We start from the raw sequence: 24,373 nt of genomic DNA, 5'->3' as shown, positions 1-24,373 counted from the left end.
AAATTTCAGAAACACAACAATCTAGTTGGTAATGTTTGTGAAGTATCAGTAATGTGCAGTGAGCTTGAAATGAAAACAAAGGCCAAAAAAAGACAAATCTGTCATAAGTAGTTTTTTGACATAAAATATTAGCAAAATCACTAACTTTTTTTATGACCAATCAATTGATTCAAAACTTTACTTCAGCATCTGCAGTTAGGTGATGTATTATTTTTGTACACTCTTTCTGCCTCTAAAGGAGACCAAAGTAAATGTAAATGGCGTATACTTGTATAGCGCTGGTGACCTAAAGGTATATACCGCTTTGATCAACCTCCCCAAAACAAAAAGTCATTTCCAAATATCACCTTTTGGAAATTAAACCTAAAAAACAATCAGCAAATAATATTTGCAAGTCGTTTCCCCACCATTAAAACCTAAAGTTGATGGAAAAAAGTTGATCTGGCAACACAGATTGTTGCAGGAAATGCAGGGAAATTTCTCCAGCATCAACTCTTCCTATAGAAATGAATGTTTGGTCTAAAGCCATCATATTCTTTAAACTTATTCAAATTAAGTTAAATATGAAAAAGCACAGATGATTTTCATTTTATTTTACTCTGATTCAGTGCTTAAATAATTTGACTTAATAACTGGATAATCTGGTAATCCATCTATTTTGTGAACCTGCTGAATCCCTGTCCGGCACTGGGTTGCTGGAGCCTATCCCAGCTATTGTTGGGTGAAGGAAGATTACACCTTGGACAAGTCGCCAGTCTGTCACATGGCAATATCACGTTTAGCTCGTAGTCTTGAAGGCTATCATGGTAGAAGCACAAGCAGAGTCTCAGGACTTGGGTTTGGCTCAAAACTTTCAGCCTGCTAAAGTGTACGCTCAGTGGCAGGGTCAAAACAGCTGAGCAGACCCACCAAGGCTGGAAAATGAACATTACTGGAAAAGTATATGGGAGAAAGAGGCAGCGCATAACAGCAATGCCCAGTTGCTGGTTTCTCTGAGAAAAAAACATAGCTACCTCCCTGAACAGAATCCAGTATCCGTCACAGTGGCAGACATCCAAGAAAGAGTCTCAGGCATGAAGAACTGAACAGCACCGGGCCCTGACATGATACATGCCTACTGGCTAAAGAAGCTTACCGCACTCCACGAGCGCCTGGCAGCACAAATGAACCAGCTGCTAAGAGATGGGACTCACCCCGAATGGCTAACGGAAGGGCGAACACTCCTGATCCAGAAGGATCACTCGGAGGGTGCAGTCCCATCCAACTACCGGCAGACCTGTCTCTCCACAACATGGAAGCTCATGTCGGACATCATTGCAACCAAGATAAATAGGCACATGGATCAATACATGAGCAACACACAGAAGGGCATTGGTAGAAACTCCAGAAGAGCCAAACACCAACTCCTGGTTGACAGAACAGTCGCTCAAGACTGCAGGTCACGACACGCCAACCTGTGCACAGCCTGGATTGATTACAAGAAAGCCTATGACTCAATGCCACACACGTGGAGCACTGAATGCTTGGAGCTGTAAAACATCAACAGGACTCCAAGAGCTTTCATAGGAAACTCAATGAAGCTGTGGAAAACCACCCTTGAAGCCAATGGCAGGCCACATGCACAAGTGTCCATCAAATGTGGGATATACCAAGGTGATGCTCTGTCCCCACTGATGTTCTGCATAGGTCTGAACCCCCTCAGCCAAATAATCAACAAGACTGGCTATGGATACCGACTCAGAAATGGGGCCAACATCAGTCACCTCATCTACATGGATGACATCAAGCTATATGCTAAGAGCGAGCATGACATTGACTCCCTGATCCACACCGCCAGGATCTACAGTACTGACATTGGGATGTCATTTGGGATCGAGAAATGCAACCGGATGGTGACAAAGAGAGGCAAGGTAGTCCACGCAGGAGGGGTCTCAATCCCAGAAAGAACAATAGCAGACATTGAGGACAGTTACAAGTACCTTGGAATTCCGCAGGCAAATGGCAACCTGGAGCAGGCAACGAGGAAAGCTGCAACAGCTAAATACTTCCAACGAGTAAGGCAAGTCCTGAGAAGCCAGCTCAATGGCAAAAATATGACCCGGGCAATAAACAGCTACGCACTGCCAGTTAACAGATACCCTGCAAGAATAATAAGATGACCAAAGGAAGAGATAAAGACCATGGATGTTAAAACACGAAAGCTCCTCACCACGCATGGAGGGTTCCACCCCAAATCCAGCACACTGAGACTGTATGCTAGCCGCAAGGAAGGAGGCCAGGGACTAGTGAGCGTAGAAGCCACTATCCAGGATAAAACATCTAAGATGCATGAATACATCAAGCTCAATGTGTCTCAGGCAATGGAGATCAGAGGATGCAGTGCTGGAGGACAGATCCTCATAGGAGGACAGACCCCTGCATGGGATGTACCACTGGACCATAACTGAAGTGGCTGATATCAAGACGTCCCACCAATGGCTAGAAAGGGCTGGCCTACAGGACAGTACTGAAGCACTCAGCCTGGCAGCTCAGGAACAAGCCCTGAGCACCAGAGCAATAGAGGCTCAGATCTACCACACCAGACAAGACCCAAGGTGTAGGCTGTGCAAAGAGCCTGAAACAATCCAGCACATAACTGCAGGGTGTAAGATGCTGGCAGGGAAAGCATACATGGAGCGCCACAATCAAGTGGCTGGAATAATATACAGGAACATGTGTGCAGAATATGAACTGGAAACCCCAAGGTCAAAATGGGAAACACCTCCGAAGGTGGTAGAGAATGAGAGGGCAAAGATCCTGTGGGACTTCCAGATCCAGACTGATAGGATGGTAATGGCAAACCAACCAGACATTGTAGTGGTGGATAAAGAACAGAGGAAAGCCGTTGTGGTGGATGTGGCAGTGCCAAGCGATGGGAACATCAGGAAGAAGGAACATGAGAAACTGGAGAAATACCAGGGACTCAGAGAAAAACTGGAGAAAGCCTGGAAAGTGAAGGTGACAGTGGTGCCTGTGGTAATTGGAGCACTCGGGGCAGTAACCCCCAAGCTGGAGGAGTGGCTACAACAGATACCTGGAAAGACCTCAGACCTCTCAGTCCAGAAAAGTGCAGTACTAGGAACAGCTAAGATACTGCAGGACCCTCAAGCTCCCAGGCCTCTGGTAGAGGACCCGAGCTTGGAGGAGAAACCACCCGCGGAGGGTGAGAGGGGCGTTTTTATATATATATCTATAAATATATAAATATATATCTATATCTATATATCTATATAGACATATAGATATAGATATCTATATATCTATCTATATATATATATATATATATATATGCACATTCAAAGTTTCCCCAACCCCTATAAAATAGATATTTACCCATAGAAAAATATAACTCACTAAACTCTTTTTAACCCATGTAAAATTCACTCAAATAATAAAATTACTACTTTATATCTCCTCTCTTGACTTTACAATGATTTGGGTTCCCTCCCCGGAACCAATTTAAGGTTCTTTTACCCTTAGCAACCTCTTTTGCTGGCAGACCACTCCTAACAGAAAACAGAGGTGAGTCACCACAATCAGACATTGAATACAAAAAGATACGCAGTGCAGCAGCTGTAAACCTAACTATTTAAATATATCTGCTTTCACAGGTGCTCCTGATCAAGAAGAGCTTTACTGCTGCTGCTTAATTTTAGCTGCATTAAGCCAATAAAAATCTGTCAATTAACCATCTCTGCCTGTTCTTTAATGTGACGACTGCAAGTTGTGACTGGCATCCTGGTAATAAATGTCAATTTTCTTGCGCTTTGTTCTTAATAGTCCCCATAGGAGATGTGGCGAATCTAGTTCAATAACCCAAAATGCAAAGGTCAACGATAACTTTGACTAAATTTCATGTGAAATGTCGAAAACTGTTTTTTATTCTTGGTTTCAGTGAAATTTTCACAGAATCATTATCCTTTTGTCCAGAGAGTCGGTATTAAAATGCAGAGAAGTTTTGAGTAATCTATGAATCAATTCAGTTGGAACAAATAGGAACCAAAAATGTGCTGAAAACAGTCATAAATGAGAAGGACAAGTTAACTGACCCTGAGGCAAAGATTACCTAAAGTTCTGTTTTGCAGCTCCACATCTAAAGCCTTAAAACCTACAGTTAAGGCGGCCGTGGTGCAGCGGTAGGGCGGTCGACCCATGATCATAAGATTGCAGGTTCGATTCCCGCCTTGCACACCCATGAGTCGAAGTGTCCTTGAGCAAGACACTGAACCCCACCTTGCCTCTGGTGGTAGGCAGGCGCCTGTGTTTGGCAGCGGAGCCGCCATCAGTGTATGAATGTGTGTGTGAATGTGTGTGTGACTGGGTGAATGGGTCTGTGACTGTAAAGCGCTTTGTCCTTGTAGGAAGAAAGGCGCTATACAAGTATACGCCATTTACCATTTAAAAAAAAACAAAAAAAACCTACAGTTAAAACAGATAGTTATGGTCACAAAATGTCATTGAACTACTGTTAACAATTCATGGAGACACAACTACAGGCAGTTGGTATGTCTGTTTTCCTAATTCAAAGGAGAACTTTATATTTTGAGTTCTGCAGTAATGTCTTGAAGATAAAAAAAAAACTAAGAATACACACATGGGTATTGTACATAAATCCCAAACCTGAAGACCAAAGTCAAGTCTGGTCTTGAGGCAGACTAGTGTGTCTTAACATTTGAGCACTATCTATATTTGCTCGGGTGATTTTTCCACCCGAGCAAAATTATTTACATTAATTTCAATATGTCGCGTGTTAAGGAGTCTGTGCCTTCACCGGGAAAGTATCCCATGTGCGAGGAATGGGTGGGCCGAAGACCAAGTTCCTAGTATCATTTTTTTATTGTTTAGGAAATTTTTGTTCTCAATTCCTAAGTTTTCAGTAATTTTGTGTTTTTAGGAACTTCCTATGTTTTTCTTTTCATTTTATTACACATCCCACAGTCGAAAACAAAAGCAAACCACTCTATTTTATCTTGTGTTGTCACGTTTTGATGTATTTTTCATGAAAAATACATTTTGTTGGGTATATAGGAATATTAGAATACTAGGCAGAAGTGATGGTGTAACTTTTTGTAGGGTTTAGACAAAGTCCCCATTTTTCTGTGTGGTGAAATCTCCATCCAGTAGATGGCACAAGAACCAAACTTCAGCTCATTTTTCCTGCTGTCATATTTCTCCAGCATCTGTGTGTGGATACTCAGTCTGGAGTTGGGACTATCTCATCAGTCTACCTCACAGTCTGGAGATTTCACAAACTACAAACATCAGAACCGATGCAGATCTTATCAAACTACACTAAATCTGTACGTTTTCTCTGTCAGTTTTTTTTTAATTTAGTCTAAGAAAACGCTCAATGGTTTTTAATGAAGAAATCTACAAATTTTCCATGTTGCTGTTGTTCCAGTCTGTGGTTTTACAGAACGGCACTTAAAGAACAGTTGGACAAGTGGTTTCCAAATTTCAGCGATTCAGCAGCAAATTCAAGGACCTGATAATATTCCTTAAACGATCTTCAGTATAACTTTTATTGCAAAATCTTCTTAGTCCAATCATAGGAAATTCCTTCCTTGAATCAATGCAGCTATTAAGATTTTGAGGTTAGTTGTGAAATATAAGGATAAATATGAGAACAGCCCCATATAATAAGGATTTTTTGTGATCTATGAATTTGAAGTTGTTGTAAAGGCTCATTTGGGTTGTTTTTTTAAAGCTGTGCAAAGTAAACAGCACTTGACTGTCATCAAGAGGTGTTACAGTTGAGTTTCTGTGGGATGAACATTACTCCTAAAATAGATTCAACAGCTTTTCTGACCGAAAATGAAAACTGTAGCTCCAATCCAACTTCTCTGAGATAAAACACTCTTGTGAGTTTTTTATAGCTCTAATATAGGTTTGGAAACCTTCTTATTTCCTTTTATTGTTGGCTCTCGCGCAGCCGTTGTCTCTCTCGCTGCCCGGGAACTCTCTCCCGACGCTGCAGCCGTCAAAGACATCCTTCTTCTCCACACACCGAGTTTGCTACTTAGCTCTCACAAATGGACACAGGAAACAATTTCTGTTCACTTGAAGTGCAGTCCCCACTCACTTCGTCTTTCTCCACACATGAAGGGTCCCGCTTTCCTTTTTATCTTCAACTGCACGTTTTTTTTTTTTTTTTTTTTTTTATCTTCAACTGCACGTAAAAGAAACGTTTACATATGCTGACGTAATGACGTATTCCAGAACAAAGATTGTCTATAATGACAGACATCGCACTCTAACAATAATGTTTTCTGATTTGTGTTGAAAAGTTTTTTTTTTTTTTTTTTTTTGTGTAATCTGTAAACAGCTCCATTGAAAAAAAAAGTTACTGGAATGTGCTAAAATTAGAAAGTGAGATTGATCTTATGGTGTTGTTTTTCTCTTTGTGTACTTGCAGTTTTAATCTTGACTGAAAGGTCCTATCTGCACTTTTCTTTCCTTTCCTTCCTTTATTTTTAAATCAGTTTTCAAATTTTTTTTTCTTTTCTTTTAAAGTAAATTTTATGTTGATTATTTCTATGATGTATTGTGATTTTAATGCATTCTTCTGTTTTGTGAAGCACCTTGAATTACTTTGTGTATGAATTGTGCTATACAAATAAACTTGCCTTGCCTTGCCTTGCCTTGCCTAATCTTTACATAACACAGAAATGTCTGCATGTGGTCACAAACACTAAACCTAAACCTTATATCCAGCGATGACTTCATTTTTTCCAGGGTTGCAGACAAGTTGCTCCTGTTGAGCAGGAAGTGTGGAATACAGCAAACTGGTTTGCAGTTCCCCACAAGACCAAAACTAAAAAAAAAACTGTCTTGTTCCTTTCATTGGTTTAAAAATAACAAATCAATTAAACCTGCAAATGAGAGCATAATAATAATCACAGACCCAATAATAAATAATAATAATAATAATAATAATAATTTAATCTCTCAGTTCTTATGCTAGAGCCAGAATTTGGGAATTTAATTTTAACCACAGACGGCTATTGAATACTCACCTCTGATCTCATTTCATCTTCCACTGTTCTTTCCCATAAATTTATGTGGTGCTTAATTAGTAATTTCTGATTTTGACTTCTTAATTCTTACTTAGATCTCAGGATAATTCTTAGTTTAATCTTAAGATTCTGACTTTAATATGTAAATTCCAACTTTATTCTCAGTTTACTGATTTCAGAATACAAATTTTGGTGATTTAATTTCAGAAAATTTATTTTGGCAGCATAATTCAGAGGTCAATCTCAGAATTCTGACTTTCATGCATGCTGATTGTTTCTTGCAATACTGATTTTGGTGTCATAATTCCATTGGCAGAATGCTAATTTTGTTTTATTATTTTCTTTAATCTAAAGATTTTGATTATTTTGTCATAATTTACAGTTTAATCTCACAATTCTGACTATAATATTACAATTGCAACTTTAATCTCAGAATACTGATTTCAAAATATTATTTTTGATGTTTTAATTTCAGAATATTGATTTTGGTTTCATATTTATGAGTTTAATCTCAGAATTCTGCAGTTCTCGCTTTTATCCGTGGCACGCGCTTCACACGGAGCCAGCAGCGCTTTCTTTTGAAATGCCGTTCTCCCCGTGTTGCACGGTTTACATCAGAACATGACATACGATCGTCGCAGCACACAGCACATTGTCGACTCAGAAGTACCTCACATGTCAAAAAAGTGTGAGCACCCCTGTCACAGACAAACCATCTGCTTCCGTACGTAGTAACGCTCATTGATCTGCTGTAAAAGTGGGCTTGGTAAAAGTGAACCAATCAGAAGCTTCAAAACAACAAATACGTCACAGGATGACGTGAGTATGATTGACTTCGGCACATGCACGAGCCGAAACAGACAGTAAAACTTTGAGTTGTACCGCTTGTAGTCCTGAAGAGCTTTCGCCTTTTTTTAATTCCATCTCAGTAAAAGAATTAAGTAACATAAACCAAAATAAAAACATTGTTATATATTTCCACTTTTCAAGCACAATGGCAAGAGGAGAGGACGCCACTTCGTCGACTTTGCAAACAGTCAAACCTCAAAAAGACATCAGCGTGAAGGTAAAACGTTTGTAGGAGAGCCTGAATTTGAAACGGGCTTTAAAAATATCTATATATTTTGTATCAGTTCATGTTTGAGATGATATGAACTCATGTTTTAGATTTATACACATAGTTTGTCACAAATTTTCCTTTAGGAACCGTATTATATATAGATGGATAGATAGATCTTGCAGACATGTTTTCTTAAGGGGCCGCAGAACTGGCTCTACCGGTCCTCTCGTGCAGAAACGTCATGTGCTCTGAGTGATGCAGCATCAGCCACGATCCCGATTGACCAGGCTCATTCCCACTTTCCTTATCACGTTAAAACAAAACAGTCTGGAAACTCAAAACACTGTTTTATTGGGAGGAAGCTGGCATCCCTATAAAAATAAAAATAAAAACAGGGAAAATGTGTGTGAGTGTGTTTCTGTGAATGGATCACTTCAGTCCACCTCATATCTGCTCTGAGTAATTCCACATCCATTTTTATAGTTCAGCAAATTTTAGTCTAGATTAATAGAACACCTCATTTGCATAAATTAAAATATTGAACTTTTGGAGGGTAAATAAATCACCACCTACTCAACTGCTGCTAAACCTTTATTTAAATTTATGTGCAATTTCTCTTCTTATTTTTGTGGCTATTTGTGTTCATAAAGATTGATTTCCCTTAAAGAAAAAAAGAAGAAGAAAAAAAATCAATTTTCCCACAGTATAGATGTGCCAATGTGATGACTGAAAGCTGTTCTGCATAAAAATCATGTTACTTCCAAGAGCTGCAATGGGCTGATGGGGTGTGTACTAAAGAAACCTCGTGATTTAATGCTCATAAAAGACAACATGATCTCAAAGCAGCCTCTGAGGATTGTAAAGCTCATATAAAAATTCCCAATGTCACATAAATCTTTTCTTTGTTTCTTTTTCTCCAGGAGAAAAAGCAAAAACCTCAGCTGTCTGTATGCAATAAACTTTGCTTTGCTTTTGGAGGAGCTCCTTATCAGATTACTGGTTGTGCGCTGGGATTCTTCCTCCAGATCTTCCTGCTAGAAGTGGCACAGGTAAAAACAAAACAAAAAAGAAATGGACTTAATGGCTTCATTTAAAATTCAACTTATTGGTAAAGCAGATTTCAGCCAAATAAACAAGAAAAAAAGTAGATGTAAAGTTGGAACACTTTGGTTTAACATTATTTTCAAAATAGAAGTCTGTTAAAAGATTTTGTTGCTACAGCAGTGTTAAAATGAACACTTTGCTTGAAGTGTTAATCTGCAGTTTAGCAGATTTCTATTGCAGTCAAGTCCTACTGCTTTCTTTGTTGGTCAATTAGTCCTTTCAGCTCTACTGCTATTCTTACAGAACCATATCACTACAGGTGCTTTGAAATGGATATTTTAAATTTTCAAAAAAACAAACAAAGCCTTTGCTTTTGTTCAACTTAACACTTTTTTCCCCCTCCAAAATCCTCTAGTTGGACCCCTTAAATGCCTCCATCATCTTGTTTGCGGGGAGGGCCTGGGATGGCATCACTGACCCAACTGTGGGGTTCCTGGTGAGCCACAGTAGATGGACCAGGGTGGGTCGCATGATGCCGTGGTAGGTGTCTGAAGCAGGGATGACGTACATGAGGTGCAGAAAAAACAAAAAATAATCGGGAAGATTTAAAAAAAAAAAGGCAGTAACAGTGGCAACAAGGCTGAGGGAGATGTTGAAGAAGAAATAAAGAGATCCCTGAAAAGGGAGGTAGTTTTTGCAGTAAAGACCACAGGTTTTATCTGTCAGAAGACTGAAATAGGTGAAATATTATTCTGTCACAATCAGCAACATGAAAATGAAATATTTAGTTGTCAGAAATAGTTTCTTTGGTGATCTTTGCAAAAATAATTTCATAACCCTTCGAAACACATGCAAACAATTACATGTTTCTGCTGCAGAATAGATCAGTAATAAATACGCGTGAGATGAGCAGATTTCTGATAAAGACAAAACGTAAAACTGACACGCTCAACAAGAAAACCAACTCTGCCTGAAGCTACTTTTGTCCTCAATAAAGAAGAGCTGCTCCACAAAGAGCTGCTGAGGTGTGGCTCCAAACTAAGCATGAGAACTCACAATAGTTCCAATATTGCTTGCCATTTTTGTTGCACTGGGAATGTTAGGTTGGGGTTATCCCACATGTTGTTACAATTATTATATTCAAAGACTGCTTGAGACGACGATAAACCGTACAGTTTTATTGCTAGTTTTTTGTGCCAATATCTAGCGGTAGTGTTCTTTTTTTGTTTGTGGGCTGATTCTTGCTTTTGTGTGGAGTTGGGAGTGGTAACATTCGAATCCCAGAAGAGAATATCTGTTCTGATCAAACCACAGAGTCCCAGAAAGTTCTGGGATCTTTCTGCCATTGGTCCAGCTGACTTCCCGTCCCACAATGCAGTCTTGACTGACTAGAGTTTTGTTGAAATAAATAGGATTAGAGGGATTATTCAAAAAGAACCACTGACTGTAGTGGAGTCAAATACCCCCTCCGATGGAAAATGGTGTTTTTACATGTTCTTGGTACATTTTTGTGATGGTGGAGGACATGTATATAAAGAACACTAAGAGTAAAACTGCATTTCTGAATATTTCTTTATTCAAATCGTTGTGAATCAGGAGCAGATGAAATAATGTTGTTTGACAAGGATTGTATTTGTTGCACAAAAAATTCTCTGGGTGGGGCCACAAGCTTTCTGCTCTGCTCTGCTCCATCCTGATACATCCACTTGAAGACGACTAGATCTATGTGCGCCCTTGTTTTCCTCATGTGAGCTGCTATCTGGCACAAGTGCCCACAACTTCTGTTTGTCCTCACTCTTCCATCCAGGATCCTCTGCTCCACTCCGTTCGCAGTGTTGACATACTTCTTGATTTGGTACGTGCCGCCTTTTGAAGAAGGGAAGGTCCTCTGGTTTCTGGTATTTTACTGCCTCTTCCAGTCTATGCAAACGGTTTGTATCTACATCTAGAAATCCTCAGATGATCTGATTCAACTGATCAGTGTTTTTAACAGTGTTGGTTTTATGTATTGCAGTGCTTCCATGTGCCATATTCAGCCCTCACCATGTTTATCAGCACCAAACAGGAGGAGCGGGACTCCGCCACAGCATATCGTATGTCAGACTGCTGCAAAGTTAAACACTTCCTCTTTTGTATTGTGGCGTGTGCGCTGACTCCTCCCACCCGGTTCTGCAGGTATGACAGTGGAGCTCTTGGGGATCCTGTTGGGCACTGCGATCCAAGGACAGATTGTTGGTAGCGTCTCGACGTGTCCTGTTGATGATGACAATGATGATTACAAGAACAGCACAATCCCACCAACAGTCAACAGAACCATAACCTCACTAGAGGAATCAGTAAGTAATTAATTATTGGATTTCAGCTTATTAGATGCATCAGATTTTTAGTTTTTATGTATTTATTTACATGAGACATTTTCTACAGTAGAGTGATTGTTTTCAATCTACAGCTTTATAGACACAAAAATGTTGGTTAAATGTGGAAAAGACTCTACAGACAAATGTATGTTTAGGCTAAGATCTTAACATCAGAGTTTGAGGCAAAACAACTATAAATGTATATTTATCGTCATGTTTTAACAGGAAAACCAATATTAATTAAAGCCGCAAGCGGCATTGTATGGCCCGCAGGCGCAACCCTCCCCCGCTGCCCACCTCTACACACCACTTCCGCTATCATTGCCCACCTCTACGCAGCACCGCCGCCCTCACCTCCCACCTTTAGTCAAGGCTAGTCAAAGCTGCATATGCTGAATGTAATAACTATGCTAGTTATGCTAATGTAGCTAAAAGTGCTCGCTTATCCATCAGCATCATCAACTCACTCAGAAAAACACAGTGATCCATTGGTAAGAGCTACATGTGAAAAGTTGATAGAAAATCCACTTTTCGCTAACCATGCCCACATTCCTTATATGTCCATATCCAGTGTTTTACAATATGTTCAGTTTCAGCCAATGATGCATGCATTTAATTTTCACAGTATTCCATTGTAAGACATAAGAGTTATAACAGTGCGCCATGTTTGCTGGCTCGCCACACGCACGCCGTTGACAATCTAGAACTTCTAATTCCAACATTTTTTCCAAAGTAGCTTGCCATTGAGAAGTTTCAAGATGATTGATAAAAATCCCAACGACAAGTTTATATTTCTATCTAGTTGCAAAACTAAAGATGGCGGCCTTTTCCCGATGTCAAAGGTAGACAAAACTTCATAGGCTTATGCTAGCAACATTTGTTTCAAATTTCGTGAAAACCGCTCAAACAAAAGTTCATTTTTCCATATTATGTTTGAATGCGAAAATCGCGAAATTGCAGCTTTTGGCACATAATGGCTGCCAAACCGTAGGTCATGTCGCCATCCCGTAATAATTTCAAAACTTTGTTTGGATATCCCCGACAAAGTTAACTCAGTTACGTTAGCCGATTCTTAAAAAAAATTTAGATTTTTTTTTTTTTTTTTTAGCCGAGTCAGCACTTTTTTTTGCGATCGTTCTTTGTTTACCACGCCTGTATTCCATCATCGATCTTGTCGTTTGTTACATTGTTTTGTTCAGCGTGGGCCAGGGAATCGCATATTCCTTTTTTACGACATTCTGATAAAAAATGTGCAAGCTAGCTAAGATCGCAACAGTTGCAAATTCACCACGCACACGGCGTTCAAAATCTACAACTTCTAATTCCAACATTTTTTCCACAGTAGCTTGTAATTGATGCAGGAGACATTTTGAGACGATCGCTAAAAAATTTTAGGACGAGTTTTCATTTGTATCTGGTACTAAAGTGGCTTTTTTGAAAAATCCAAGATGGCCGATTTTTGTTGTACTACACACTGGTCATGTCGTCTTGTGTTTTGGGCGTGATTTTTCTGCGTTTTGACATCTGGTTTTTCTTTTACGTTTTGAACCTTTTTGAGTTTTCGACCCTCGTTGCAGATGCAATATGGTCCTTTCAGTCTGTGACTGCTGCGAGCCATAATGAGAAAAACACCAGAAACTTCAAATGCCAAAAACTGCTTGGAAAATGTTGTGGAAGGCACTCTTTAGCCTCTATAATCAGGGGTTTTTCCAAACTTGTCTGTCCTCAGAAAAAAGCACATATGATTTCTTCAGGAGTCATCTGCATCATCTACATCCTGTGTTCTGTGATCCTGTTTTTGGGTGTGAAGGAGCAGAAAGGTTTGAACTCTCCAGCAGAAAAAGAAAAACAATGTCATGCAAAACAACACCTGTTCCCAATGAATGAATCAGGCGCACAGAAGAAGTCAGTCAAAGGAAAGACAATCTCAAGACTTGCAAAGCATTGAGATTCTACAATTTGTTTATTATTTGAAAGGTTTTTGCTTGGAGTGAAGCAAAATTTGGTTAAAAAGATGTGCAAAGCCAAAAAACTCTAATACAAAAACTCATGACTTTTTTTGGTTTTGCCACATGCTTTAACATTTTTTTAACAAAAATGTAGAAACATAAATGTATATGTATCCACTTTTGTAATCCAAAACTTCATTTATATATTTTTTGTCATTTAGTCTTTTCTCTCTGATTGTAGAGTGCGTCCAGGGAGAGTCAAAGCCGCTCACTTTCCGCCAGGGCTTGAAGCTGGTCGTCAGCCACGGACCATATGTCAAACTGGTCTCTGCCTTTGTCTGCACAACTCTGGGTTTCCTGGTAATCCTTTATTTTCCTCCTTTAGTCTTTAAAAAATCAATTAACTTAGATGGTTATAAGGTTTCTAATGTATTTTAGTGTAACTTTGCTTTTATACTTGAGTTCCTGATGTTTTCTTTGCAGTTAGTGGAAGGAAACTTCAGTATTTTCTTAACATATGCTCTTGGCCAGAGGAAAGACTTCCAGAATATTCTCCTGGTGATTATGGTGAGTGATTTGACTCGTAAATTTGTTCCAGAGAACATCCATCTTCTTGTTTTGAGCTGCTTCTCTGAACTCTCTGATGTTAAAAGGGGAGATTTTTAGGTGTCAGAGTGTGTTCCTGAGACTCCCGGGAGCCTGAACACCACACGTCATTATAATTATGTGCAAAGACTGCGTGAGACGAGGATAAACCGTACAGTTTTGTTGCTAGTTGTTTTTGCCAATATCTAGTAGTGGGGTTCTTCTTTTGTGTGTTGGCTGATTCCTGCTTTTTTATGGAGTTGGGAATGGTAATGTTCGAATCCCAGAAGAGAACCTTTGTTCTGATCAAATTTAACCAGAACAGATGTTTGGGTTTCATAAATCTATTTATCCCGTCCTATTCAGCACCAACAGAGTTCAAGTTACACCTCCAGCACATTCCAACATTTTTCACTTTTATATGTTCTCCATGGAGTCAAATCTGTGACATTTTTCTATAAAAATGTAAAATTCTTTGATAAAATTGCCATAAAAACAAGAAAGATATAGTATAGTACAATCGTTTTTTTTTCTTTCTTTTTTTAATAATAATTTAGTTTTTTAAAGAAACCGTATTCAATCCTTTTCTCACAAGACAAGTTTAGTTTTTTTGTCCCACTCAGTGATAGCACAGGTAAAAGATACCTGCATGGCGTTTGCGTCTGGAGTACCTCCGATGGTGCCTGCAGGGCACTTGCAGGGTCATCAGCCGGGATCCACCCTTCATTAATTCTCAGCGAAGCCGCGACTCCTGCTGCTTCATCACCGCGATGATCAGAAATCCCACACCGTCACAGCTCTAGTCGAGATGCCTCCCTGCCACCCCCTGCAGCTGCCCCTGGGACCCATCCTTTCCCCACAAACCGTCCTCCCTCCTCAACCAAAACCAAAAACTGGCTTTTTCCGCCTCTTCCGCCAAGTCCTTGGCTGCCTTCTTCAACTTCAGCTGTCCAGCCCTACAGTTTTGTTCCAGATTCCAGCTCCAACGAGGAAAACAAAAACATACATGGATCTATTTTTCTGCAAGTGGATGGATCAGAATGGGATGGAGCAGGGAGCTTGTGGGTCGCCCGGCTTGTTTTCTTGTCTGTCTTGTATTTTTTGCGTATTTTCATCTGCTCCTGGTTCACAGTGACTTGAATAAAGAAAAACTCAGAAATGGAAGGTGAAGATTAATTTTTTGTCCTCCATCGTCAGGACAAATGCCACAAGAAGATATTAAAAACACCAAAAGCCTGAAATAGAACGTTTCTTTTAGAGCACAATAAGAAAACAGGTTTGATCAGTATCTTGTTAGTTTTCTATATTCTTCTCCAAAGCACAAAAAGGAAGATAAAAAGATACTTCAATACAGGAGGCTTTGTCCAAAACACTACACATGAAACACACTCTTCTTGATTTCTCTGTTTTCTGTAGTTAAACTGATTCTAATTCTTAACAATAAGCTGTTTGACGTTTTAGCATAGTTTCTCATTCTCTGCTTCTGAGAACAAAATGCATAGAATTAATTTTTTTATCTGATAAATCCAATTGGCCTTAATTTTCATTGCTTGTGCTTTATTTTAATTGCTTCTTCCTGCTTTAACTACATTCACATATTGTATTTTTCAGCTCTCTGGGACTCTAACCATTCCATGGTGGCAGTGGTTTCTGACCCGGTTTGGGAAGAAGACTGCAGCTTTCTGCAGTAACCTGGTGAGTGTCGACTATTAACTTTCATGACTATCTTTAATTGTTTTGCAGGGTTGCAGACAGGTTTTTGTTTTCTCGCAGTGGGCTATTCCCGTCATCATCCTAATCGTTTCTGTCAAGAGCAACCTGGCTTTTTTATACGTGGTGTCTGTGGCGGCTGGTGTGAGCGTGGGAGCGTCTTACTTCCTGCCTTGGTGAACATCCATGAATCCAGTTTTTGTTTTGGTTACTTTTACTCTCCCCTTTAAAGTCATTTTTGAATGTGGTTCTTCAGGTCAATGCTTCCTGATGTGCTGGATGACTTCAAAGTCACCAATCCAAATGTTCATGGCCATGAAGCAGTCTTCTACTCTTTCTATGTGTTCTTCACTAAATTTGCCTCTGGCTTATCTCTGGGTATTTCTACTCTCTGTCTAAAGTAAGTAATTTTGTTATGCAGATTTGTGTGTTTTCTTAATTCTAATATCTGACTTATAATCTTGTGAAGAGCCATTTGCCAAACTCTAAACATTTCCCCCCCCAGATTTGCTGGATATGTGACCGGAAACTGCTTGCAGCCAGAATCTGTCAGTACAACTCTGAAAGTGCTGGTCTCTGCATTTCCCATAGCTCTCATTATTGTGGGGTTGCTGATATTAAGGATGTACCCCATCGATGAGACAAGGAGGCAAAGCAACAGCAAAGTACTGCAGGCGAGGCTGTGAGTGGGATAAAAAAGTCTTCTTGTTTTTAGCTCCTGTTACTATCATTATCAGTTCTACCATAATTATCCAAAAAACAAACCTTTTTTTTCCTCCTGCTCCGATTCATTTTTAGACAATCTGAGTCCGAAACCCAAGAACTTGGCAGCATTGCGTAGCGTGAGAGGACAGACGACAGACACCAGCAGAAAAGGAGACTGATGAGATCAGACTAAACACAAGTGCTTTCTCACCATCTACGTTCATGGGCATCCTGTCCCTAGCTCTATAGTGCCACCTAGTGGAGTTTTTGTATAAAGCAAACATTTCTGGACACTTGTGAGAAACAAGTTCAAGTGTTTTTTGCAGCATCAGATCCAAAGCTTTCATTTCATTTTTCAACTCTTCTGGTTTAAAGCCAAAGATTGAATGTTTACTCTGAGAATCCACGAGGCTTTGGTTTGTGTTTCAGGGCATTGTGCTTCTCCATCATCTCCATGTTTTTCCCCTTGTGTGGTTGCGTTACACCATCAGTGCCTGCAGCTACAACTTTTTCTGTTGCTGATGTGACTCAAGACGTTTTAATATTTGAGATCTGATTATCACTCAAGGAGAAAAAGGTACGATTTTACCATTTGATGCTGCATTCATCTAAGCATTTCCACATTGATCCACTAAGTGGAGTTGTATGTCGTTACAAAATCATTTTGTTGTTGTTGTTTTTGTTTTATTTGGCACAAAGTAAGATCAACTTTCAGTTTGCGCCTTAAGTTATAGTCACATGATGCAGAATTGTTTGCAACCATATTTAAATGTGACTCTAAGCATCATGTTTGTATCTGAGCCGTCACTGAGAAATTCAACACCGGTGTGAAATCTGTTCATTTGACTTGCTCCAGCTTTCAAAGAGTAGACTCTTTATGTAACTATTTCCTCAAATTCCATCCCAAAGGGATTATAGTGGTTCTTCTGGTATAAATGAACAATAGTGAAACTGAGTAACTGTGAAATACAAAACAAAATGTAACGCTGTGCTTTGTTTTGTTTTTTGAAAATTGTTGCAATTTTTGTACCATCTATGACACAAAGAAGTGGTCTAAACCGAATGTTTTATTGAAAGGGGCTGTGTGAACAAATGTTTTTCTGATATTTACCTTGGGATGAGGTCAGGGGGATGTCAAGCCTTTAAACTGCACAGTATGTAAATGCATAAAAATAAAAACCAAATCAAAATCAAATAAAATCAAAATGTTAATCCGGACCTGAGTTGTTAATATTTTAATCCTTATTGTATGTTGAATAAGAATTTTAGTCAATGAAAACATTTATCATCATTCAGGAAAGGTTTTGAAAATGTTATGTAACTGGATTTAGTTAGAAGTTTGTATATTCTATAATATATAAAAATGAATAGTAGCAAGTTATGGTAACTCAATTACATTTTCCTGAGTAATTTAGTAAAAGTTGTAATCCTCAGAGTAGGTTTTCTGCAACATACTTTTTACTTCGACTCTAGAATTATAACTCAGTCCACTCATCCGGCTACACCGGCGTAGTGATTTAACTTTTAAACATTTGTATCACTCGTTTTAGCGATAATTTAGTGGTAAATGTAAATGGAGTATACTTGTACAGCGCTGGTGACCCAAAGGTATATACTGCTTTGATCAACCTCCCCAAAACAAAAAGTCATTTCCAAATATGACCTTTTAGAAATTAAACCTAAAAAAACAGCAATCAACAAATAATATTTGCAAGTCATTTCCCAACAATCAAACCAAAGTCGATGGAAAAAAAGTTGATCTGGCAACACAGATTGTAGCAGGAAAGGCAGGGAAATTTCTCCAGCATCAACTCTTCCTATAGAAATGAACTTCAGCATTGTTTTAAGGAAATCTCACCTTCCCTCAACAATTCAGCCACTTCTGCAAAAACTCCCTTTATAGTGCTTTTTAATACAACGTTTGGTTTAAAGGCATCACATTCTTTAAATTTATTCAAATTAAGTTAAATATGAAAAAGCACAAATGATTTTTTAAAAATTGTACTTGATACAGTACTAAAATAATTTAACTTAGTTTCTCGATAATCTGGTAATCCATTTATCTATTTTGTGAACCTGCTGGATCCCTGTCTGGTTCTGGGTTGCTGGAGCCTATCCCAGCTATTCTTGGGTGAAGGAAGAGTACACCTTGGACAGGTCGCCAGTCTGTCAGATGGCATCCTTGTGATAAATGTCAATTTTCTTCCACTTTGTTCGTAACCCTTGTGCTATCCTATGGGGTCAAGATGACCATTGACGTGTTCTCCCTACCATGACAAAGGTGGATAAAAGTGGAGATGATTTCATGTAATCCATGGAAACAGGTGAAGATCACAAATCATTGAAGAAAAAAGTTCAGCGCACTGTCTTGTAGGGTCTGGATGACCCCACTCCCAATGTCAAAGTGCCTAGGATAGCACAAGGTCCCATAGGAGCCGTGATGAATCTGGTTCAATACCCCAAAACACAAAGGTCATCACGTGTGGAATTAACCATTTAATGAATACGTTAATACGTGAGCTCAACACATGAGGCATTTGTAAGTAAGAGATGCAAACAGGGAGAACGAGAAGACGTTAGTGTGTGTACATGTGCTGGGACGATGTAATGGTCTCTCGCATGTTCTTTGCATCCAAGGGTTAATCAGCAAATAATTTGAAGTAGTTTCTGGAATTAAAAATTTTTTTTAACTTTTTTAAGTAACTTGCCTAAGAATAATATTTGTATAAATAATTTATTCTCTACTTTTTAATTTTTCTTAACCAATCAAAGCTTTCATGACGTAATATCCGTTTTGACGGGCTGGCTCAATTTCCTCTAATTAGCAGCAGGTGTGACGGAGGTGTTTTCCCGCGCGGAGTGAAAGTGGAAAGTCGGAAGACAGCAGTCTGCTGCGATGGAAACAAAGTGGAAACTCTTTATTGTGTTTATTTGTGTATTGTCAAAGGGAGCCGTTAAATGTTTGGTTGAATCACACGAGTTTCCGTTTGGTGTGGGAGAAAAACTTTTGGAAGTGAGTGAAAAGCCATCCAGGAGGGTCAGAGGGGACGCACACAGATCGTCTCTGCTCGGTTCGGGGAAGACCTATCACTCCAAGACTTTAGTGACGCCGCCGTCCATGCGTCCGGTGCAGCCCGGCGCAGGGATCCAGTCCGACTCTGGCAAAACCCCAGACGTCTCCGTCACCTGCTTCCCATCTGACTTTGTCGTGCGGGTGAACCCAGCCTTCTACGGCCTGGGCGCAGACGCACAGGAGCTGACGCTTGGCAGCAGCTGCAAAAGCAACGGGGTGCTGAAACCTCAGGGAGATCTGCTCTTTAAATATCCTTTGACTGCGTGTGATGGAGTGCGTGAGGTAAATACAGCTGCATGTAGACGTTTTTAAATCCTGGAAGGAAAGTTTGACTTGCTCCTCTGCTTTTTACGCACAGCTGTCTCACGGATATCTCATCTACAAAAACGTGCTCCATTATGAGCCCTCATCCAAACGGTTTCCAAGCAGAGCGCAGCAGTTGAACCTCAACATTGAATGCCATTATCGAAGGTCAGACAAAATGTGGTTTTGTTCTATGGGTTTTCTATGAATAATTGATTTTCCAACCAGATCAATCAGTCTGAGGCAAGTTGTTAATCGAATCCATCTATACTGTTATAAAATCTTTTCTAAATGAAATCGATATCAATGTTGGAAAATGCCATTAAGCAGGGGCGCAACTACCCAATTTCATAGGGGTATGAGTCCACATTATAAAACGCACCCCAACCACACACTCATACACGTGCATTATAAATCGCCCCATCCACACCTCAAGCTAACTACACATCCCCACACTTCTTCTTTGTTTACATGTATAAATCTCATTTATATGATCTTTTATATGGCCCATCAGAAAATGTTTGTAGGCCATTTTCAACCATGTATTGCTTCAATGTGTCCCCAATTGTGTATGAAGGTCATTCAGAAGGATCTTTTGAGTAATGCCTTACCCCAGCCCTCTTCTCTGCACCTCTGTTGTTCTCCCTCTTCGTCGTCTTTCATTATTATCATTATCGTCGTCGTCATCTGAAAGTCTCTCCTCAGTCTTCTGCTGTGACTGACTTGTCATGTATGCCTGCACTTATTTTCCCAAAAGGACTCAGTGCTGTTCAGCTGGTCAGCAGAAATTCAAACCAGGAAGAGCATCCAGGTTTTTGTGACTTCAGTACTTTAATTTTTCCTACCTGGATTCATCACTTCTCTTTTATATCAGATGCAATCACCAACCTCTTGATGATGGCAAGAGGTGACTCTCCTTCACCTCTTGTCTGTGTTCCCTTCCACTAAATCATATGGCCAAGCACAAATTATTTCATCTTCTTTGTCATGGGTGTCTCACTCTATTTAAGCCACAAGAAGCAGGAGAAGAATGTAATGTTGAAATAAATTAAACATCTTGCTAATGTATTTTTTTAAATTAAGAATACCATTTAAAATCGACTGACTTATTTAGTTCTTGGGTATTAACTGTCTTTGTCGTAAACATCCATCTGTCCTGATTCTCCTTGTCTTTCTCTCCATCCTTTCATCTGTATGACATAAACTTTGTTAGGAATATTTTAGAAGAATGCAGTGACTAAACTATATGTAAAAAAAAAAAAAAAAAAATACCGGTATATTTTTTTTAATTGTAAATTACATTTTTGTTGGATATCAGTTAGTAGTGGGATAGAATAACATAGATTTGTTTATAGTCTAACATCCAAATGGTCAACTAAAAATGAAAGTGTGGTTTAGCCAAAGTGCACTTTAGTTTTAGAAATATATTGAAAGCAATAGGCTGTAAACTAAATGGTTACTCAAACAATAATTATCCAGACTTTTCAATTTTATTTATAGCCCAATATTACAACAATAGTCATCTCAATGGGCTTCATACTGGCAATTGTATAATAAACACGAAACCATAAAGAACATTAAGTCATAGAATTCAATAGGTAATGGCTAAACTAAACTGGCATCCCTGCCGTGAGACCCTCCTTCACCACCCAACCCACCATCACACATACTTCAAATAGGAGCAGCTTTTATCATTATTTAGTGCTGTTACAGTCATAGGATAAAGACTTCGTGTGTTTTGGTACATTTAATTAAAGAAATTATTGTCTGAACCAAAATCAGCACAAAAAAGCGCCTTTATTTTTCTCAGTGATACTGTAAATCCTGCTCAGTACAGCTGGAAGACACTTGTGACCATTTTAGTGGTAACTTTAGCCTGAATGTTTGCAAGCCTGTTTTTAACACTGCTATGACATACCTGCTGTCTCTCAACCATTTAGAGAAACTTTTCTTCATTCCCACTACATCCTTGTCCTTCTCCCTCTTGTGTTTTCTGTTTTGAGCATCTGTTTATTCTTTTGCCATTCCATCTTTTGTGTGCTGTCATCAGATGACTACACGATTCAAGAAAACAAAAAACCTGCTGTAGCACGTTCTCGCTGAGACACACTGGAGTGCGCTCTCTGTGCAACAAGACCTGAGTGAAGAAGTGTCAGTGGCGCCCAATCAGTTATGATGTGCTTCTGTTACTGGTTATATCACTTATGTGCACAAACAGCTGAGAAATTGAGAAGAAAACTTCGGTTTGGCGCCCTCTATAGCCCGGTGCCCCTACCTGACGCATGTACTGCATACCCACTTTTTTGCCTCCACCCCCGAATTGAGCAACTACAGATTTATTTGACTAAAATGTAAAAATGACTAAGTGCATCACAGCTGATCCAATGCGTGGAAACACAGAAGTTTGCAAACACGTGACCATACAGTGTGGTAGAATGTTCTAATGTTCCGTTTGTTTTATTTTGATGTAGAAAAACAACAATGGGCTGAACTTTATGAAACCAAAAGGGGACTGGATTTACCATTAATTCTTGTTTACTTGTTTATATTTATGTTTTACTTTTATTTTTGAGAAACACAAGGGATGTGGAAAACTTCCCCTGCACTGTTCAGAACCCAGGTATTTATCTTTAAGTCCCACTGGTGGAATTTTGATTAAAGATGTCCTTGATTGATATTAGGTCAGTGGATTGGATCAACAATGAATCATATAATTAACCAAAAATTATATGAATCAAATAATTATTGAAATGAATCGTCACACCCCTAGTTTTGACCCATCTCTGATCGTCCATCTGCAGGGATCATTCTGTACATCAGCTGGCAGTCCAGCCCACCTGGCAAACCGTTTTAGTGCGCAAGAACCTGAAAGGACGTCATATGGATTTTCAGATTAAGCTAATGGACGGTATGTCTAGAAAAATCTTCTCAGACTTCAACCCAAATATCTTATTTTGTAACACGTTTCATGATTTCTGATCTTTAGATTCCTGGAAGATTCCAGCCAAGATGCAGGTGTATCTGCTGGGACAAACTGTAAACATTCAAGTCTCTGCTCCCTACCTTCTCTTTGGAGAAAAAGTGTACATCAATAGCTGCTATGCCACACCGACCAGCTCCAAATCATCCCTCAAATACACAATCATCGATAACTATGGGTGTGTTTTTAAAAAAAGATCTTCACATTTTTTTAGATGTGTTCTTACTGTCATTCATTCCCACAGTTGCATGTTGGACAGTAAACAGGACCCTGGAGCCTCACAGTTCATTTCTAGGACAGACGACACCTTGAGGTTCTCTCTGAAGGCCTTCCAGTTCACAGCTGATCCAGACACTGAGGTGAGGAGGCAGAAGATGGTTTTTTTCTTACTTTTTCAGCTGTGTTTGATGTGTTTTGTGTTCAGGTCAGCATCCATTGCAAATTGTTAGTCGCATCGGAGGAACCTGGACCTGTGTATAAATCCTGCACCTACAAAGGCCACAGGTTAGTGCTGATGGGAAGTTTAAGCTCCAACTGTACAGCTTTGAACGGTGTCTTGTTTCTGGACAGATGGAAGGCCCTCACTGGTGACGACGCTCTCTGTGAATGCTGCGAGTCAAAGTGTGTAACCTCCAAATCCCGAAGGGCTTTGAGGGAAGGTCTGTATCTTGGTTTGATAGATCAACTAAAAAAAGCTTAGAATAACATTTTGGTTTTATTTTGAGGTTTTGCAAGTAGCAGGCCCCTCCTGGTTTCTGATCAGCCACATGCAGCAGATGAAGGCTTTTTACCTGCTGGTCCTACTGCAAACAGCTGGAGAAGAGGAGGCAAGGAAAACGATTACTCTAAACTTTACAACCACGGGAATTTCTGGGAAAAGGCAAGTGCAGTAAAGGATGACAAAGCAGCTACAGAACCTAAGCGTGTCAAGTTGGATTACATGAAGGTTTTGGAGGATGAGAGGGATCAACCAGGAGAAAGAAATCCCTCTGATTTGGAAGAGGGTGGGTCAGGTTACCAGGAGGAAGACTCCCAAAAGACTGAGGAGGTCAAGCTGGAAAGTAATGAAAACAGACCCAGCTTGAACCATCAGGGGAGTGAAGCGCCCAATCCTGGAGAAAAGTTGGAGAAAATATTACAGACAGAAAAAAGCTTAAAGGTGGAGCTTGTTGGCCCTGAAAAGGAGATAAAAGGGTGTGGAGGCAACAAGACCGTGAGGACTTCTGACCTGCCATTGAATGACAGTCTAGCAGATGAAAAGACGTGGTATTTCACATGGAGATAGTTAAATCCATGAATGTTTTGATTTAAGTCCATTTTTCTCATTTGAATAAATCTGAAAATGCAGTTGCTTGATGATCTCTTGTCCTTATTACTTCAATTGCATTGCAAATCTTTGTTTCAGATAACAGTAAAATAGAATGTCTTGCATTAAAATTATTGAATAAATTGGGACATTTAGTATACAAGACCATTTTTACATAAGTATGTTAAAGTGGGCATTTTCCACCAGTGGAACATTTCTGCTTGAAGACCCACAAAGTAATACTGG

General features: G+C 39.5%; 3 protein-coding genes across 3 annotated transcripts in view; all 3 read left to right on the top strand.

The window, feature by feature from the left end:
- LOC101156211 (sodium-dependent lysophosphatidylcholine symporter 1-B) overlaps nucleotides 1–17,683 on the top strand; it is a 32,569-nt gene extending 14,886 nt beyond the window's left edge. Inside the window, exon 15 of the mRNA XM_023951814.1 lies at nucleotides 16,649–17,683. The gene's annotated coding sequence lies outside the window, so the exon portion shown is untranslated. The remainder of the gene's footprint in view (nucleotides 1–16,648) is intronic.
- Nucleotides 7,882–17,683, top strand: LOC101155975 (sodium-dependent lysophosphatidylcholine symporter 1-B). The gene is made up of 14 exons (XM_011490483.3): nucleotides 7,882–8,121; nucleotides 9,036–9,164; nucleotides 9,575–9,699; nucleotides 10,967–11,090; nucleotides 11,174–11,252; nucleotides 11,335–11,495; nucleotides 13,246–13,336; nucleotides 13,707–13,825; nucleotides 13,949–14,032; nucleotides 15,662–15,745; nucleotides 15,824–15,936; nucleotides 16,017–16,160; nucleotides 16,266–16,442; nucleotides 16,559–17,683. The coding sequence occupies exons 1-14, from the start codon at nucleotides 8,050–8,052 to the stop codon at nucleotides 16,599–16,601; spliced, it is 1,545 nt and encodes a 514-aa protein (XP_011488785.1). The 5' UTR covers nucleotides 7,882–8,049; the 3' UTR covers nucleotides 16,602–17,683.
- Nucleotides 17,684–19,276: 1,593 nt separating this feature from the next.
- LOC105356938 (zona pellucida sperm-binding protein 3) lies at nucleotides 19,277–24,173 on the top strand. The gene is made up of 8 exons (XM_011490480.3): nucleotides 19,277–19,820; nucleotides 19,897–20,009; nucleotides 22,643–22,749; nucleotides 22,828–22,999; nucleotides 23,066–23,180; nucleotides 23,246–23,325; nucleotides 23,392–23,480; nucleotides 23,547–24,173. Exons 1-8 carry the CDS (start codon nucleotides 19,362–19,364, stop codon nucleotides 24,104–24,106), a joined length of 1,695 nt encoding a protein of 564 aa, XP_011488782.1. The 5' UTR covers nucleotides 19,277–19,361; the 3' UTR covers nucleotides 24,107–24,173.
- Nucleotides 24,174–24,373: the final 200 nt, after the last annotated feature.

This window comes from Oryzias latipes, chromosome 22 (assembly GCF_002234675.1).
Source record: "Oryzias latipes chromosome 22, ASM223467v1".
Lineage (NCBI taxonomy): Eukaryota > Metazoa > Chordata > Actinopteri > Beloniformes > Adrianichthyidae > Oryzias > Oryzias latipes.
The sequence above is the reverse complement of the archived record's forward strand: the minus strand, read 5'-3'. Positions and strand labels throughout refer to the sequence as shown.

Coding starts and splice junctions, on each gene's coding strand:
- LOC101155975 (XM_011490483.3), top strand. CDS start 8,050: ATGGCAAGAGGAGAGGACGCCACTTCGTCGACTTTGCAAACAGTCAAA. Junction 11,091..11,173: donor TCTTCCAGTCTATGCAAACG/GTTTGTATCTAC, acceptor TATGTATTGCAG/TGCTTCCATGTGCCATATTC. Junction 11,496..13,245: donor TAACCTCACTAGAGGAATCA/GTAAGTAATTAA, acceptor GTCTGTCCTCAG/AAAAAAGCACATATGATTTC.
- LOC105356938 (XM_011490480.3), top strand. CDS start 19,362: ATGGAAACAAAGTGGAAACTCTTTATTGTGTTTATTTGTGTATTGTCA. Junction 22,750..22,827: donor TCAGATTAAGCTAATGGACG/GTATGTCTAGAA, acceptor TCTGATCTTTAG/ATTCCTGGAAGATTCCAGCC. Junction 23,326..23,391: donor TGCACCTACAAAGGCCACAG/GTTAGTGCTGAT, acceptor GTTTCTGGACAG/ATGGAAGGCCCTCACTGGTG.